Source organism: Otolemur garnettii, unplaced genomic scaffold, assembly GCF_000181295.1.
Source record: "Otolemur garnettii isolate 467f Iridium unplaced genomic scaffold, OtoGar3 scaffold00026, whole genome shotgun sequence".
NCBI lineage: Eukaryota > Metazoa > Chordata > Mammalia > Primates > Galagidae > Otolemur > Otolemur garnettii.
Genome location: NW_003852421.1, coordinates 14,333,562 through 14,349,925, shown reverse-complemented (window position 1 = coordinate 14,349,925; position 16,364 = coordinate 14,333,562). Strand labels below are relative to the sequence as shown.

Sequence of the window (16,364 nt, the reverse complement as noted above, 5' to 3'; positions counted from 1 at the left end):
GTGGCTGGCACCTTAGCCGGTTGAGCTATAGGCGCTGAGCCGAGGGGTGCATTCTTGCCAGTTTTATTATCTAAAACTAGTAAGAAGGGAACAAGAGCATAGGATTGTTTTAAAGGAAATTATACTATACATTTTTTCTTTTTTGACCAAGCATGGTGGCTCATGCCTATCATCCCAGTACTTTGAGAGGCCAAAGCAGGAGGATCACTCAAGGCTGAATTTGAAACCAGCCTGAGCAACTTAGCAAGACCTTACCTCTACACGCGCGCGCGCACACACACACACACACACACTTGAAAAACCTAAGTTCTGCATACAAGAAATCTACTACAAATATAAAAATACTTAGAAAGGTTAAAAGTAAAGAAATGGAGAACGTTATCATGCTAGCACTAATAAAAACACAGTTGAAGCAGCCATATTAATTTGAACAAAGACTTATCTTGGATAATAAGAGATACTATATAAAGAGGTCAGTTTTGACAGAAGCCATAACGATGCTCTCTACATGTACAAGGTACTAACAAAACATTAAAAATACATAAAGCAAAAATTTATAGAACTAAAAGGAAAAGACAAATCTACATTATAGTTGGAGACTTCAAGAGAAAGGTAATTACAGACTAATACTCTCTTAATAATTGAAAGATCATGCAGGAATAAAATCAGTAGGATATATATGACTTGAACTGTGCTATCAATTTGATCTATTTCATATTTATAGATCATTGCATCTGACAACAGTAGAACACACATTTTTCTCTACTGCCGGAGGGACATTCACCAAGGTACACTGTATTATGGGCCATAAAATAAACTTTGACAAATTTAAAACACAGAAATCATACAAAGTACATTCTCAGACCATTACAGAATTAAACAAGAAGTCAGTAACAGAAAACTTGAAGATATCCCAAATATTTGGAAATTAGACAATTTACTTCTAAAAAACCTATAGGTCAAAGAGAAAGTCTCAATGAAAATATTTTGAACAAAATAAAAATGAAACTTATCAAAATTTGTGGACTGTAGCTAAATCAGTGTTTAAAGGGAAATTTACAGCATTTAAGTGCATTTACTGCAAAAGAAGAAAGACCTTAAAAATTTAAGCTTCAAACTTAGGAAACTAGAGAAAAAAAAGAAAAACCTAAATAAAGCAAGCAAAAAAAAAAAAAATTAGAGCATAAAATAACAAAATAGAAAATAAAACAGAATCGACAGCTCCTAGATTTTCTGGAACTTGCAGACTAAAAAAAATAAATGTCTGAAAAGAAAAAAAAATTTTTTTTTTTTGAGACAGAGTCTCACTTTGTCACCCTCAGAATGCTGTGATGTTATAGTTCACAGAAACCTCAAACTCCTGGGCTCAAGCAATTCTTTTGCCTCAGTGCCTTGCGAGTAGCTGGGACTATTGGCACCCACTGTAACGCCCGGCTATTTTTAGAGATGGGGGTCTCACTCTTGTTCAGGCTGGTCTCAAACTCCTGAGTTCAAGCAATCCACCTGCCTCTCAGCCTTCAACATTGATGGGATTAAAAACATGAGCCACAGCACCTGGCCTCTTATGATAGATATTTTTTGAGCCCTGAGTGTGTACACATCCAACACTATGGCAAAGTTCTGGTCAAAATTATAGTCATGGCTGAAACAGTCAAATGGTTCAGTAAGCCTAAAGACTTAAGCATCCAATCACCTCAATTACCCCAATCACCCCCTTCTCCATGGATACTTCAAACAATCATTGAATATACCTTCTGTAGTAATGGTCAAAGCATTCGTTACAGAAATGTTCACCACAGGAAAGGTGATACCATCGGGATGTGTAGCCATTTTTGGCACATCTGAAAATAGTGAAAACATGCAGCTTCAGTAATGAATAAACATTTCTTCTTCTTAAAAAACATTTAGCAAGTACCTCCTAAGCACCAATTTTGTACTATCCCTACCTAGATTTCTAACAGTCATAAGTTAACAACAGGAGAAACTGGAATGGATGACTGATTAATAATACATGGTCAGGATACAAGGACTTAGACCAGTGGTACTTAACCCAGCTCACTGCCTGGGACTTAGGAGTCTTAGCAAGACTCCTTGGAGCAAGGATAGAACTTTATGACAACACGAAAGATGCAGCTTTACTTGCTGCAAGCTGCATGTGTAGGAAGAAGAGAAACGAAGTCTCTAGTAATCATATCGGGTCTGGTATTGAATAGAGAAAGAATGTGGCCAGCTGTAATCTGAACATCAAGCAGATAATCTGACAAACAGAACCTATCAGAGAACCAATAACATAGCAAGAGAATGAAAAATCGTGCCACTATTAGCATGACCACTACATGTGTGTTTAAAAACATGGGATTTGTTTTCCAGATATTACTGAATCTTAAGTCTTAAAGATTCTCTGTAAGTTAAAAAAAAAAAAGGCATATCTGTGTCACCCCAATTAAAGTGGCAAGACTGCAGTTAGCTATAGGTTCTATGAGATCTATATATGTGTGTATGCATGGGAAGAGGAGGTACGTATCATGAGAGAGAAAAGCACAGCAAAAAGTTAACACATGCTGGTCTCTAACAGGGAGGTTATGGATTCTCTTTACTATTTAACCACTCCACACCATTCCACCCTCAACCCCTAGGAGAGGTACAGCTATGGTTGGCTGGATTTGAGGACACTGTATTCCAATGTTGATACGGGTACAATCTCTCCCAGTGGGTTAGTAATGTGGGCAGGGCATTAAGGTGGGTGTGGTATGTACAGAATGTCTGGGCAATGTCTCTATTATTAGATGACTTACAGAATCTATATCTATCTTTAGGAAAACTATCTTTGAGGATGATGTTCCCAGGAGGAATGTTCTCATAGGCAGAAACACAATGCCAAGACACACCATCTGAAACAGACCTTTCAGAAGCACTTGCAAAGCACACAGGACACGTTGCTGTACAGCCTGCCTTTTCACATTTCCTGTACTTCTTCTCTGACCCACCATCCTCATCCTCATCCACTACCTCCGTTGCTTTCTTCTTTGCCTGAGGGAGAACAACTGAGGTTAAAATTTCTCCAGAATGACCAAGGTGAAGGTGGGTGGAAAGTTCACTACAGAAATCACATCCATGTTAAGGGGCACTAAATGTAAAGGTCAACAATATCCTGGCAGTAAGTTAGGGGTGGATATAAGAGCAATTTCCTTGCAACTGCTCTGTGCAAATAATTCACTAACTTGGCTAGAGATATGGAACTAGCATTTCCATCTTGGTGGAAAACTCAAATTCAGGCAAGCCGTTTTTAGGAAAAAGTGACAGTCAAAATAAACAACTCATTCTCTGATTAAGATTTTTTTCTTAGAGCAGTTATATCCTCAGCATTGTTGATACCTAGAAAAATGCTAAGGAATTATTATAGCCTCCGATTTTATTTTTTTATTTTTTATTTATTTATTTTTGGCTGGGGCTGGGTTTGAACCCACCACCTCTGGCATATGGGGCCAGCGCTCTATTCCACTGAGCCACAGGCACCACCCTAAATAAATAAAAAATAAAAATTCCCTTTAATTAAAGATAACACCTCCAGAAGCACCCAACCAACTAGAAGCTAAAGTCTAAACTCCTATAAATGATATTTAAGCGGAGTACAATCTGGGTACATGTAGCCTCATGTGCTGGAAGCAATCACACAACTGCAATCCTCTGAACACCTCATGCTGATTCACAGGTTATGACTTCATTCTTACAGTGCTTTTGGCCAGATATGCTACTATTTTCTTCCTTCTATCATTCTATCACATTGTATTATGACTGTATTGTGAATTTCTCCACTAGACTCCAAGCAATCTGAGGACTGGAGTGGTGTCCTTTCAACTTTAATTCTCTAATCCCAATCGTAATAATACCATGTGTTCAAAAAAAGGTACACTGAATGAACAAATGAGTAATACCTGCCTACCGGAGCTCCTCAAAGGAAGGCTGTCTGGAGAATGATCAAAAGGTGCTTTTTTCTTTGTTCGTCCACGTGGGGTTGCCATTGTATTAGAAAATCTGCAAAAATAAACCATAAATGTTACCATCTGCTAATGTTTTCAACAGCCTAGAACAAAGTTATTATGCAGTTTAGTAGGTAATAGCATGTCCTCTTAGAATGCCTAAATAATAAGCCTCATCTTCAAGTTGCTGAACCTTTTTGTCTAAAGCCTCAGTGTTCTCATACATAAAATGGGCATAGTAAAAGTACACTTAGGCCTGGCCATGATGGTTCATGCCTGTAATCCCAGAACTCTTGGAAGGTGAAGCAGTATTCCTTGGAAGAGGATCCCATGACCTCAGGAATTCTAGATCAGCCTGAACAAGAGTGACACCCTGACCCTACTAAAAAAAGAAAAAATTAGCTGGGCATTGGGGTGGGTGCCTGTAGTCCCAGCTACTTGGGAGGCTAAGGCAGAAGGCTCACTTGAATCCAGGAATTTAAGGTTGCTGTGAGCTAGGCTGAGACCACAGCACTCTCGCCTGGGCAACAAAGTGAGACTCTGCCTCGAAAACTAAATGAACAAACAAACAGCAATTTAGTTCTAAAGCAACCATTTTACTGTTGAATAAAGCACTAATGTTAAAAGTACTATGTACCAGGCAGCGCCTGTGGCTCAAAGGTGTAGGGTGCCAGCCCCATATGCCAGAGGTGGTAGGTTCAAACCCAGCCCTGGCCAAAAAAAACCAAACAAGGTATTATATACCTATAACTGTTATAACCAAAAAAGGCTTTCTGGATCTCAAATGGCTATCCAAGCTAACAAATCTCTTCATATACAAATATAAATATGAATTATCATATAAATACATAAATCTCACTTATTTATAAAACATATCCCACATTATTCGTAAAATGAACCACAGATATAGTACAGGTAAACATATATAGTATTTGTAAACATATAGTACATGTAAGTATTGTTGTGAAAATATCTGAAGTCCAATGTGGGGTTAAAAAATATAAATAAAATCTGCCTAGGTTCACAAATTTGAACTTGTCACTTAGGAATAAATCCATTCTCAAAAGAATAGTTTCCAGAAGTTTCATTAAACATTTTAATCTAACTGGAAATTGGAAAACATGTATTTAATTCAGTAGAAATATAATTCAAGAAATGCCTAACGAGGAAATGAAAACCTTAGCAATAAAATCCATTATAAAATCTTACTGAAGATGTTTATTTTTTACTAGGTTTTGATTGGAGATTTTTAAGGTAGCACATTTTCAACCTTTAATTATACAACTGAGAGTTTATGTGGCTCCATCCTTTTTTGGCACTTAATGTAATTTCTGTATTTCTACTTGCTAGGTCGTCTGAGTCTTAAAATGAAGGCAAAAAATTTTTAAGTGGGAAGGGCTAAAGTTACCATGCTTTGAAACAATCTTAGAAATACTGACCGGGCTCGGCGCCTGTGGCTCAAGCGGCTAAGGTGCCAACCATATACACCTAAGGTGGCGGGTTCGAATCCCCAGCCTGGGCCCGCCAAACAACGATGGCTGCAACCAAAAAAAAAAAAAAATGGCAGGCGTTGTGGCAGGTGCCTGTAGTCCCAGCTACTTGGGAGGCTGAGGCAGGAGACTCGCTTGAGCCCAGGAGTTGGAGGTTGCTGTGAGCGTGATGCCATGGCACTCTACCCAGAGGGACAGCTTGAGGCTTCATCTCAAAAAAAAAAAAAAAAAAAAGAAATACTGACCAAAGCAAACTACTATACTAAAGGTGTTTTCCCACTTGATTTTTCAAATTAATAAACTTACCTACCTAAATATAATCAATTTTTTTCATGCTTAATATTATTAACGTATTTCTTCCTAATTTTAAATTCAAAATTTAAAATTTGGCTTTAGTTTTCTCTTAATGTAATAAAAAAAAAGAAAAAAAGTTTTTTTGGGATATATATAAAAAGGGATGTATCAATATGCAGATTTCTGGCCAGGTGCAGTGGCTCATACCTGTAATCCTCAGGAGGCCGAGGCAGGTGGATTGCTTGAGCTGAGGAGTTTGAGACCAGCCTAAGCTAGAGTGAGAGACCCATCTCTACCAAAAATAGAAAAAGCTAGCCAGGCATGGTAGCAGGTGCTTGTAGTCTCAGTTACCCAAGAGGCTGAGGCAAGAGGATCACTCAAACCCAAAAATTTGAGTGTGCTGTGAGCTACAACGCCAGGGCATTCTACCCACTACAACAGAGACTCTTGTCTCAAGGAAAAGAAAAATGCAAATACTTATTTCAATAATTCCCAGGCTTTTCTGAAGCAGCTTATTCAGATTTTTTTAAAACAAATTCATGAATTACATGAATTTCAGGTTAGAACAAAAAAAATTTTTTGAGACTTTGTCAACCTGGTAGAGTGCCATGGCATCATAGCTCACACCAACCTCAAACTCAGGCTCAAGTGATCCTCTGGCCTCAGCCTCCTGAGTAGCTGGGACCACAGGTGCTGGGAAAGAGCCCGGCTATTTTTAGAGACCAGGTATTGCTCTTGCTCAGGCTGGTCTTCAACCTTTGAGCTCAGGCAATCCACCACCTCTGCGTCCCAAGTGCTGGGATTACAGGCGTGAGCCACCTTGCCCAGCTTTATTCACATTTTTTAAAAACAAATTCACATAATCTAAACATATGAATTAAATGAATTTCAGGTTAGAATAAAAACATCTGAGAGTCTCACTGTGTCACCCTGGATAGAGTGTCATGGCATCACAGCTCCCAGCAACCTCAAACTCTTAGGCTCAAGCGATTCTTGACTCTGCCCGCCGAGGTAGGCCAGACTGCAGGTGCCCACCACTACGCTCAGCTATTTTTAGAGACGGGTTAGAGACCGGATATCGCTCTGGCTCAGGCTGGTCTGGAACCCGTGAGCTTAGGCGATCCAGAGTGCTGGTATTACAGACGTGAGCCACCACGCCCGACCTTATAATAAAAATTTATAATGGAGTCAGCATAAGTAATAAAAATAGGACAAACTACTAGAAACTTCTTCAGATACAACAGAAACGGCAATTTCCCTGTGGGACGCTTAACATCAGCCAGGACTAGCACCTTATTACTCCCACCCTATAATCAAATTTTCAGAAATATGGATCCAATACAATAATTCAATATTATATGTGTATTTCAATAATTATTGAGTCCCCCATTGCCTGGATGTCTTTTGTTCACTACTTTCTCTGCCTAGAAGACAATTAATTATTGATAGTAATTTTCTCCTGTACCTCCTGAAAAAAACTTCCCTTCCCACACGCCTTTCTGCCACTAAAATAAATGAAAAAACACAAGACAAAACCGGCCAAAGCCTTGAGTCTCTGTGTGTGTCTACGTGGACTAGGGGATCCCGGCAACTCGAGAGGTCTCTAGAGCCCTGCAAGCTCGCCCAGGGGGAAGACCGGGCCTCTATCTGGCTGCGTTCCAGATCGCTGCACCCCAACTTTCTACAGCCGGGCCTGCCTCTTCCTTCCTCTTTCACCTGCCAGCTGCCAGACTGTTGACTAACAGCCACCCTAATCGGGCCGCCCCCTCCAGGGCTCCAATCCCAGAGGAGTTACCTCAGCAACCTGGCAACGATAATCAAGTCTCAACGCGCGGCGGCGGTGCCCGAGTATTACTACAACACCTGCAGGCTGCTAGGGCTCCTCGCCGCACCCTGCCGGCTGGAAGAGCACGCGAGGGGTCCCCACTGCGGGATTCCCCCCTGGGCTGGCATCCGCCCGAGAAAGAGGGCTCGGACAGTCCCCCACCAGGGAGCCCCCACGTTCGCGGTGCGGGCTGCAGCCGCTCGGCTTTCCGAAAAGCTTTTTCGTGTCTTCTCCGAAGTCAGAGAAGCAACAGCCCCGGGGCTCACCTCAGCGCTGGCGGGGTTCAAGGAGTCCCGGGGGAAAAGGCAGCGCTGTAAAGCAAACATTTGCAGGGCGGTTAGGAGACTCGCCACGCCGCGACCACCTGGGCAACCCCGTCGCCCCAACACCCAGTCCGGGAATTCCCCCTTCCTGAGCCTGGGATCCCCACCCCGCACCCTTCTCCAATAGAGAAGAAGAGGTCTCAGCCCCCGGGGCACCCGACCACCTCCCACCCAGTCGAGAGGCGCTGCACAGGGGGAGAAGGAGGGCATGCACCCCAGCCGAGCCGCTTTGTGCAGCACTGTCACCAGAAATCCGCCACCGCCCCCACGCCCGCCCCCGGAGCCGCGAGCCCTCCACCTCAGAGCGCCGGCGAGGCGGTGCGCGCCGCCCAGGACCGCGGGCGCCTATCCCGAGCCGTGCGCGGCGCACAGAACTGCAGGATCCGCGCCTCGAGCCGCAGCCGCTTCCGCCCCTGTCACTGCGTGACCCGGCGTGGGAGGAGCCGGCGAGCCCAGGGAGGAGCAGCGGCTCCGCCTTCGCTTTAGCCGCGCCGCTCGCCCCGCCCTGCCCATTTCCGCCGCTGCGCAGACCCGGGCGCACGGGGAGGGGCGGGGCCTGTGTGCCGGAGGCGGGGCCCGTGGTGGGGCGCGGGGGGGAGGCGCTTGCGCCTGAGGCCGTGGTCGGCATCCTGCTGCGGGCGAGGTAGGCTCCGCGGGGGGCAGGGAGGCTGCCGGGGTAGAAGTGGAACCACTTGCTGAGAGTATGTGACCTTGAGATAACGATTCCTGGGAATGGAGGTCCCGACAGGCGAGGACACCCCAGCAATCGCCCTTTGAAATGGCATTAAGGAACCAGAAGCGGGAACTGGGAATAACGAGGTCGAGCAGTAAGTGACCGTTCCGAGCCCATGATTTAAAATGACTCCAAAGCATTGTTGTGTATTCGCAATTTTCAAGAACAGAGAGGTACTGCCAAATAGTAACTGGCGTTCTGGGAATGTGGGCAACTGAGATGCGGTAAATATTCTGTCATGCTCTGTGGTCGTTACACAGATAAGTGCATGTGTGAAAATTTCACTGAGCCATCCTCTTTAAAGATTTGTGCACCTTCGGAAAGTTACTCTTCAATTTAACAAAATTTAAAGATAAAACTAAATAAAACAGGTGTTTTTTTAAGGTAGAAAAGGAGACCAAAAAACCTGAGCCCTTGAGCGACCATAGGGGCTAATTCTCCATTTCTGTTTATGACTAGAGATTATTATGAAATTTACCTTTCCTGATTATTGCTCACTTTTATTGTAGCACACAAAGAAATTCTTTGTGTCTCCAGAAATGACTGTTAAAACAGCTAAGATTCAGTTTATATTAATGATACGGTTATTTCAATTCTGTATTTAAGGTTTAGTGGTGTGCAATTCCTAGGTAGCTGTGGCTTGATGGTAAAGATTATGCATCCCTTTATGTAGAGAACTGCTTTACGAAGGCTCAAGTCTAGGTTGCAGAGTTTCTAGTTGAAAACTAGGACAACTCTCTTTTGTTTTTCTTACCCAGTATAATCAGATGCTTCCCACTGACCACTCATAAAACTCCTGAGAGTAACCTCCTGAGATCATCAGGGTCTTAGTAAAAGTCATTTGTTAAAAAGGGTTTGAATGCATGTTCCCTGTAATCAGAGATAAGCCTTCTCCCTAAATCCTAAGCATATAGAGGCCAAATTTCTCAACAAAAGGGGAACTATAAAAAAAAAAAATACCTCTAGATAAGATAGATACTTATCTAGAGTATCTAAAATACTTAACCTTGTAGATAATACTTACCTCATTTTGCTGAATAATGGGTAAATCATTAAACCCATCAATAATAGCATGCAAGCTTAATCTAAACTCAGTTCTCTTTCTTTCCCATAGGGAGATCTAGTTTCACTAATTTAAAGAGAATATTAGAATTATGGTGCTATATTGTCCTTAATATTCCAAAGTCGACATTGAAAGAACAGGCATTTTTCTCACACTTTCAAAGGTATCTGCAATTATGTTTACATATTTTTTTCCCATGCAAAAAGGAAGCTATGAAAGTTTATTTGAAAATACAAATTTGTAGAGTAGATAGGAGATTGAATCTATGAATCTATTTTTGCTCCCTCCTGATTACGACAACAGGATTTTTTTTAAGGCATAAACCACTAAGATAGAGAAGGCAGGAAAGGAGACAAAAGCCTGTCCAGCTGCGACAGATGGATGGGTGGGAAAGGATTGTACAAATTCAAAAAAGTTGAATTCCAAACCAACAATGAGGAAAGTTAGTGAGCAACCCATTTTGTATGATAGAACCCCCAAATGCTCAGTACCTGTTGGCATAAGAAGAATTGCTTGAAATTCTGACTCAGAAAAGCTAACTTCCCAGATTCCTTTCTCAACTTCTTCTTGCATTCAGGTATTGGCCCCTCACCACATCAGTAGGCTATGGGATTTTATTTTCTCTGGAGAGGCTAAAACAAAGAGTCTCTGGAATGAGAAGACACAATACACAGTTTAGGATGGGAGTACCATATTGAAAACAGAAGGATTAACTAAACACAGGCAGAGTGAATGCTGGGACCCTCTATCACTTCTTCCTTTCCTTAAGAGAGTATAAAACAGTGACTCCAAGAACTTAATACATAAGACAGGAATTGTACGATCTGTCTATGGTAAGTCTGACCAGTCCAGAGAAAATAAAGATAATGACATCCATGTTTCCAAATAAAATCTACTCACATCATCCTATAGTAAAGCTTACAGGCCCATCCTCATTCTCAGCCTTCCAATCAGCTTCTTGGTACCTGCTCTTAAATATGATCAGATAATGAGAATTGCTAGGCATGAGGAAATTCTGTGATCTAAAAGATATAAGCCAAAGAAACCCACAGATAAAAATGACATGTCAGTAACAGACTGTGCAGATAAATAAGAGAAAATACTGTAACCATGAAATAAGAACAGGATAAAAAGAGAATATCTGAGAACAAAAGGGAACTCCTAAAAACTAAAGATTTGATAGCAGAAATGAAAAAACAGAGAGATAAGATAATCTCTTAGAAAGTAGGGCAAAAAGATGAAGAGATGGAAAACATAAAATGAGAAATTTATAATACCAGGTCAGGAAGTTCTAGAGATCAATAATAGGGGTCCCAGAAAGAGAAACAAGGGGGGAAATGAGACATAAGTCATCATCTGAATATTCAAGATTTTTTCCCAGAATTAAATGATATGAGCTTCCAGATTTAAAGAACTTGACTGAATAGATGAAAATAAGCCCCGAATAAGACATAGAATTATGAAATTACAAAATCTAGGGACAAAGAAAAGCTTTGAGAGAGAAAATAATTGCCACATGGAAAATATCAGAATAGCAATGTCTTTGAACTTAAGCAAAAACTCTGGATACTAGAAGACATTGTAGCAATTCCTTCAAACTTGGAAAAGAAAATGGGTTCCAAACAAGCATTCAATACTCAGTAGAACTATACATGAAGGATGATAAATAGTATAAAGATATTTTACACATGCAAAGTTACAAAAAAAATTTTCTCCCTTGCAGTCTTTCTCAGGAAGCTGCTAGAGGTTGAACTTTATCACTATGAGGGTGGTAACAAAACAAAACAAGATTGAAAAAAAGAGGAAAATATGGGACAAAGAAAACAGATTCAGACAACAAGGAAACTTCCAGGATGATGATCAAGAGGCATCTCAGAAATTTAGCTGTCTACCAGGGGTCAGAAGTCTTCTCTAAGAAGATGATCCTGATTGAATAGCTTATGACTATAATAGAGCTTAAGAGTACATTGAAAGACGATTGGAACCATTACCAGAGTTTAGAGTTGAATTAATAACAAGTACATAGAAATTTTATAAATGAAAAAGCAAGACTTTCAATTATTAACTGCAGAATTAAAAAGTTGTATGTAAAAAGAATTTATTTGCCACATGGAAAATATCAGAATAGCAATGTGTATGTAATCCCATAATAATACATGACTTAGCTGTAAATACCATGTACCTAGTCATAACAACATGCACTCCAAATATTTAATCAAAAATATGCTATGACTACAAGGATAGGAAAGATGAGAAGGTGGTATATGTGTGTCGGGAAGTTGAAAGAGGGCTAGATGCTTCCTAAAAATGAAAAATCAAGAATAAACAAAACATGCTAATTTTGAAATATTAGAGGTAGATTTTAAGACTCAACTAAAAGAGTTAAAGACGGTTTCCTCTCTTATTGGGAATGGCGGCTGCAAATTTCATAACAAATACATTGAAATCCTAAAATTGTGTGTATTATGTCACAGATAAAAGAAGTAAATATTAAAAGAAATACAAAAAATTAAAGAGGAAGTAAGATACTAGAAACCATTCTAAGCTTACAAAAATTATAAACTGTGGAATGCCTATTTTTTTTGGTCCCATGCCCCGTCCTTTTTTTTTTTACTTAAGTTAAACCCTTTTATTCTAATGTTTACGATACAATTTAATTTATCTAAAGATGTTTCTTAATGTGTCATATGAGGTATTATTCTACCACTGGACTCAGTGAAAAGTAATTTTTTTTCTTTCTGAGACAGCGTCTCACTGTATCACCCTGGGTAAAGTGCCATGGATGGCATCATTATGGATATTGAAAAAATTTTTAAAGCCATACTTGCTAAGGATAATAAAGATAATAGATTTGTAATTAGTTTATCAATAGAATTGTGATGCCTTTAAATGACAGTATTGCAAATATTTTCCATGAAGGTCTTGGAGACATTCTGTGAGACAGGAAATATATGAAACTATGGATACTGCAAAGACTTCCCTTGACATCAAAGAGTACCCTGATACTGAGGTACAAAAAAACCAAGCACTAACTCTGGAAGAATGGCAAGACAAGTGGGTGAACCGCAAAATTGGATTTCATCAGGAACAAGGACATCAGTAAGAAATGTTTGGTGTATAACAGAAAAATCCTCTATCAGAAACTGACTTTGAGATAGAAATAATATAGGTATACATTATTTGATTTTAAGATGCATGTTTTATTTTTTTACATTTTAGTGTCTCTGACACCACACTACACCATATTTAATTGACAGTGTCCTTCTGCCCACAGGGTGTAAATAACTGTGTAACTTAAAAGTGATGACATCTCTGATTTAGGAAATACGTCTTTTGTAAAATGTCCTGCAGCATCTATATACTGATCATGCATGGTTTATTCATAGAGCAGATGTTCAAGCAACGTCTATGCCTATAGTTTTTTTCTTTTCTTTTTTTTTTTTGAGAGCCAAGTCTCACTATGTTGCCCTCAATAGAGTGCTGTGGTGTCACAGCTCGTAGCAACCCCCAGCTCTTGGGCTTAAGCAATTCTATTGCCTCAGCTTCCCAAGTAGCTGGGACTACAGGTGCCCACCACAGTGCCTGGCTATTTTTTGTTGCAGTTGTCATTGTTTAGCTGGCCCACACTGGGTTTGAACCCGCCAACCTTGGTGTATATGGCTGGCGCTAGAACCACTGTGCTATGGGCACCAAACTATATGCCTATAATTTGTTATACTGAAAAAGGATGGTATTCTTCCCATTTCTTCACATCTAAACTGGAGATTGTACTATTGTACTTAAAGGCTGGGTGCAGTGGTTCATGCCTGTAATCCTAGTACTGTGGGAGGCTAAGGTGGGTGGATTGCCTGAGCTCACAGGTTCAAGACCAGCCTGAGCAAACAGTGATACCCCATCTCTAAATATAGCCAGGTATTGTGGCAGGCACCTATAGTCCCAGCTACTCTTACTTGGTAGGCTGAAGCAAGAGGATCACTTGAGCCCAAGAGTTGCTGTGATCTATGATGCCATGGCACTCTACCCAGGGTGACAAAGTGAGACTCTGTCTCAAAGTATATATATCTATACATATATACGTATACACATAGTAATTAATATTTTATCTACTTGTTAAGGTTGTTGAGAATATTGAGACAATGCATGAAAAGAGTTTAGTATCATACAGTCTTCCTTTCCTCTGTACATTAGGCTGACTAAATCCTCCCAAAAAACAACTTTTTTTTTCCCGTAGGTTATTAAAGAAGTATTTGGATACTTTTCTTAAAGGCGAGAGCGGACTGAGGGTGTTTTTTCCTCTTTGTGGAAAAGCAGTTGAGATGAAATGGTATGAGCAGACAATAATTAACATACTCTCTTGTCATGATGATAAACTCTTTGGGTGAATGTCTAACAGTTTGTGTGTTAAAAAGCCTATTCTCAGTGCAGTACACAGGGATTCCTTATTTTTAGTAGACTATTAGTGAAGGGTACATAATTGAAAATACTATTCTCAAACAGCAAGAAATGGAACAGAAATAGGTATAATCTATTGAGTTTCAAAGAAAAATAAATCAGTTCAGAACCATGGGGGAGAAAATCCAGCCTTCCCTCTTAACATTTCCCAGATCTGTATGCATGGCTCAGTTTTTGTAGGTGGTTTAGGAATCTAGCTAAATTGATTTTAGGTATTTGAAATGACAGCAGACAGAAAAATTCACAACTTTTTGGCAGGACATTAGTTCAACTCTCCCCTCCCCTTGGGAGCACATAGGAGAGACTTTGTTATCATGAATCATTATTAAAAACCAATGATAAAATATTCTTTGTGTATAAATCTCTACAAAGAGGATTCATGTTCATTAACAACCTACTATTACTGTGGGTTACTCTGAAGTCACAAACCTCTAAATCACTCCTGATACAGAACTCTGTTGTCATGATAATCTATAGACACAATCATATCTGCCAAGGTGAGTATTCATTTATAAGCTTGAGTGTTGAGAACTTTGAACATGAAGCAGGAAAGAAAAAAACGTGTAAAAGTTTAATAAATATAAAATACAGTAACTTAAAAAATGCTTTGTTCCTTATATAAATATGTTGACTAACCCACAGAGCATGCATGTATATGTATTTGGGGTTGATTTTGGAGTAGCGATAGTGAAATTTTTGCAGCCATCTTATACTCTATCAACTTGTAGCTGAGAGCATTTGTTTAATGGCTGCTATGACTTAAGATTCAAGTTTGGGCTTGGTGCCTGCGGTACAGTGGTTATGGCACCAGCCACATACACCGAGGCTGGTGGGTTCAAACCCAACCAGGCCAGCTAAACAACAACAATTGCAACAAAAAATAGCCAGGCATTGTGGTGGACACCTATAGTCGCAGCTACTTGGGAGGCTGAGGCAAGAGAATTGCCTGAGCCCAAGAGTTTGAGGTTGCTGTGAGCTCTGATGCCAGGGCACTCTACTGAGGGTGACATAGTGAGACTTTGTCTTAAAAAAAAAAAATATTCAAGCATGGCCAAAAAATCGAGAACAAAATTTTAGACTACTATGAGACCTATATCTTAACCACTGAATCAGAAGAGAAAGTTACTTTGGAAGCCATCTACAAGAAGAATGCTAACTCTGTTTAACAGATTGTCTTTCACTGCTGTCATGAGTGGTAACAATGTAGCACTAGCAGAGATTTATGAGGCAAAATAAGGAAAATGATATGATGACATAGGCAATTAAACGTGATTGTTGAATCTTTTGGGTCTGAAGCCATTTGTAACAAAAATATCAACTGAGCTACTGTAATGGTATATAAGTTATTAGAGGGTTTTTCATTTATGTAACTAATATATTAAAGTCTGTACAGACATCAGATGTGAATAAACTGTGAGTTAATGAAAAAAAAATTAAGATGAAATGTTTAAAATATTTAGGTTTTTTGTTTTGTTCTGTTTCTACCCCACGCTGCAGTAGGCTGTGCTTTATCTTTCCACATGTTAAATGGGAAATAAAAATACATACAGTCATTTTGAATAGCTTTTTGTTTACCTTTTGTAACTTCAAAAATGTGTGGAGAGTAAAAATATTTTTCCTATGTGTCAGCTTACAAATTTTATAGGAAATATGATAGATGAATTATTACAATATTTCATTTAGAACTTTTCATGCTCTTGGGCGGCGCCTGTGGCTCAGTGAGTAGGTCATCGGCCATATACCGAGGGTGTCAGGTTTTAACCCAGCCCCAGCCAAACTGCAACAAAAAAATAGCCGGGTGTTGCAGCGGGCACTTGTAATCCCAGCTACTCGGGAGGCTGAGGCAAGAGAATCACCTAAGCCCCAGGAGTTGAAGGTTGCTGTGAGCTATGACACTACAGCACTCTACCGAGGGCAACAAAGTGAGACTCTGTCTCTAAAAAAAAAAAAAACTGTTCATGCTCTGCCCACATTGAAAGCCTGTGCTCTTAAGTAAATAATAGGCAGGATACATTCAGTTGTGCTATATGTCTTGTTTTAAAGCTATGGTAATTTTAACTCAATTGGTATATTAGGGAACAATTTGAGCATGAAGTGAATTTCACATTTGCTTGTGTGTGATTTTGCCTGTAATAAGAGTCTTGTTGAAAAGCAGAAAACTAGGCTTGGCGCCTATAGCTCAACCGGCTAAGGCGCCAGCCACG

General features: G+C 40.0%; 2 protein-coding genes across 7 annotated transcripts in view; one reads left to right on the top strand and one right to left on the bottom strand.

Annotated features, from left to right (window-relative positions):
• KDM1B (lysine demethylase 1B) overlaps nt 1–8,319 on the bottom strand; it is a 70,296-nt gene extending 61,977 nt beyond the window's left edge. For 2 of the 3 annotated variants that reach the window (XM_023512338.1, XM_023512336.1), the window contains exons 1-5: nt 8,211–8,319; nt 7,856–7,900; nt 3,936–4,035; nt 2,903–3,030; nt 1,752–1,841 (exon numbers count right to left, since the gene is read on the bottom strand). In XM_023512338.1, the coding sequence (XP_023368106.1) occupies nt 1,752–1,841; nt 2,903–3,030; nt 3,936–4,022 (305 nt within the window). In that variant the 5' untranslated portion in view covers nt 4,023–4,035; nt 7,856–7,900; nt 8,211–8,319. Of the gene's footprint in view, nt 1–1,751; nt 1,842–2,902; nt 3,031–3,935; nt 4,036–7,559; nt 7,635–7,855; nt 7,901–8,210 lie in introns of those variants that run through there. The other variant, XM_023512337.1, reaches the window with a different exon arrangement.
• A 183-nt stretch (nt 8,320–8,502) lies between these two features.
• Nucleotides 8,503–16,364, top strand: part of TPMT (thiopurine S-methyltransferase) — a 21,435-nt gene continuing 13,573 nt past the window's right edge. For 2 of the 4 annotated variants that reach the window (XM_003788326.3, XM_023512343.1), the window contains exons 1-3: nt 8,564–8,739; nt 12,628–12,807; nt 13,940–14,032. In XM_003788326.3, the coding sequence (XP_003788374.1) occupies nt 12,668–12,807; nt 13,940–14,032 (233 nt within the window). In that variant the 5' untranslated portion in view covers nt 8,564–8,739; nt 12,628–12,667. The other 2 variants (XM_023512341.1, XM_023512342.1) reach the window with 2 other exon arrangements.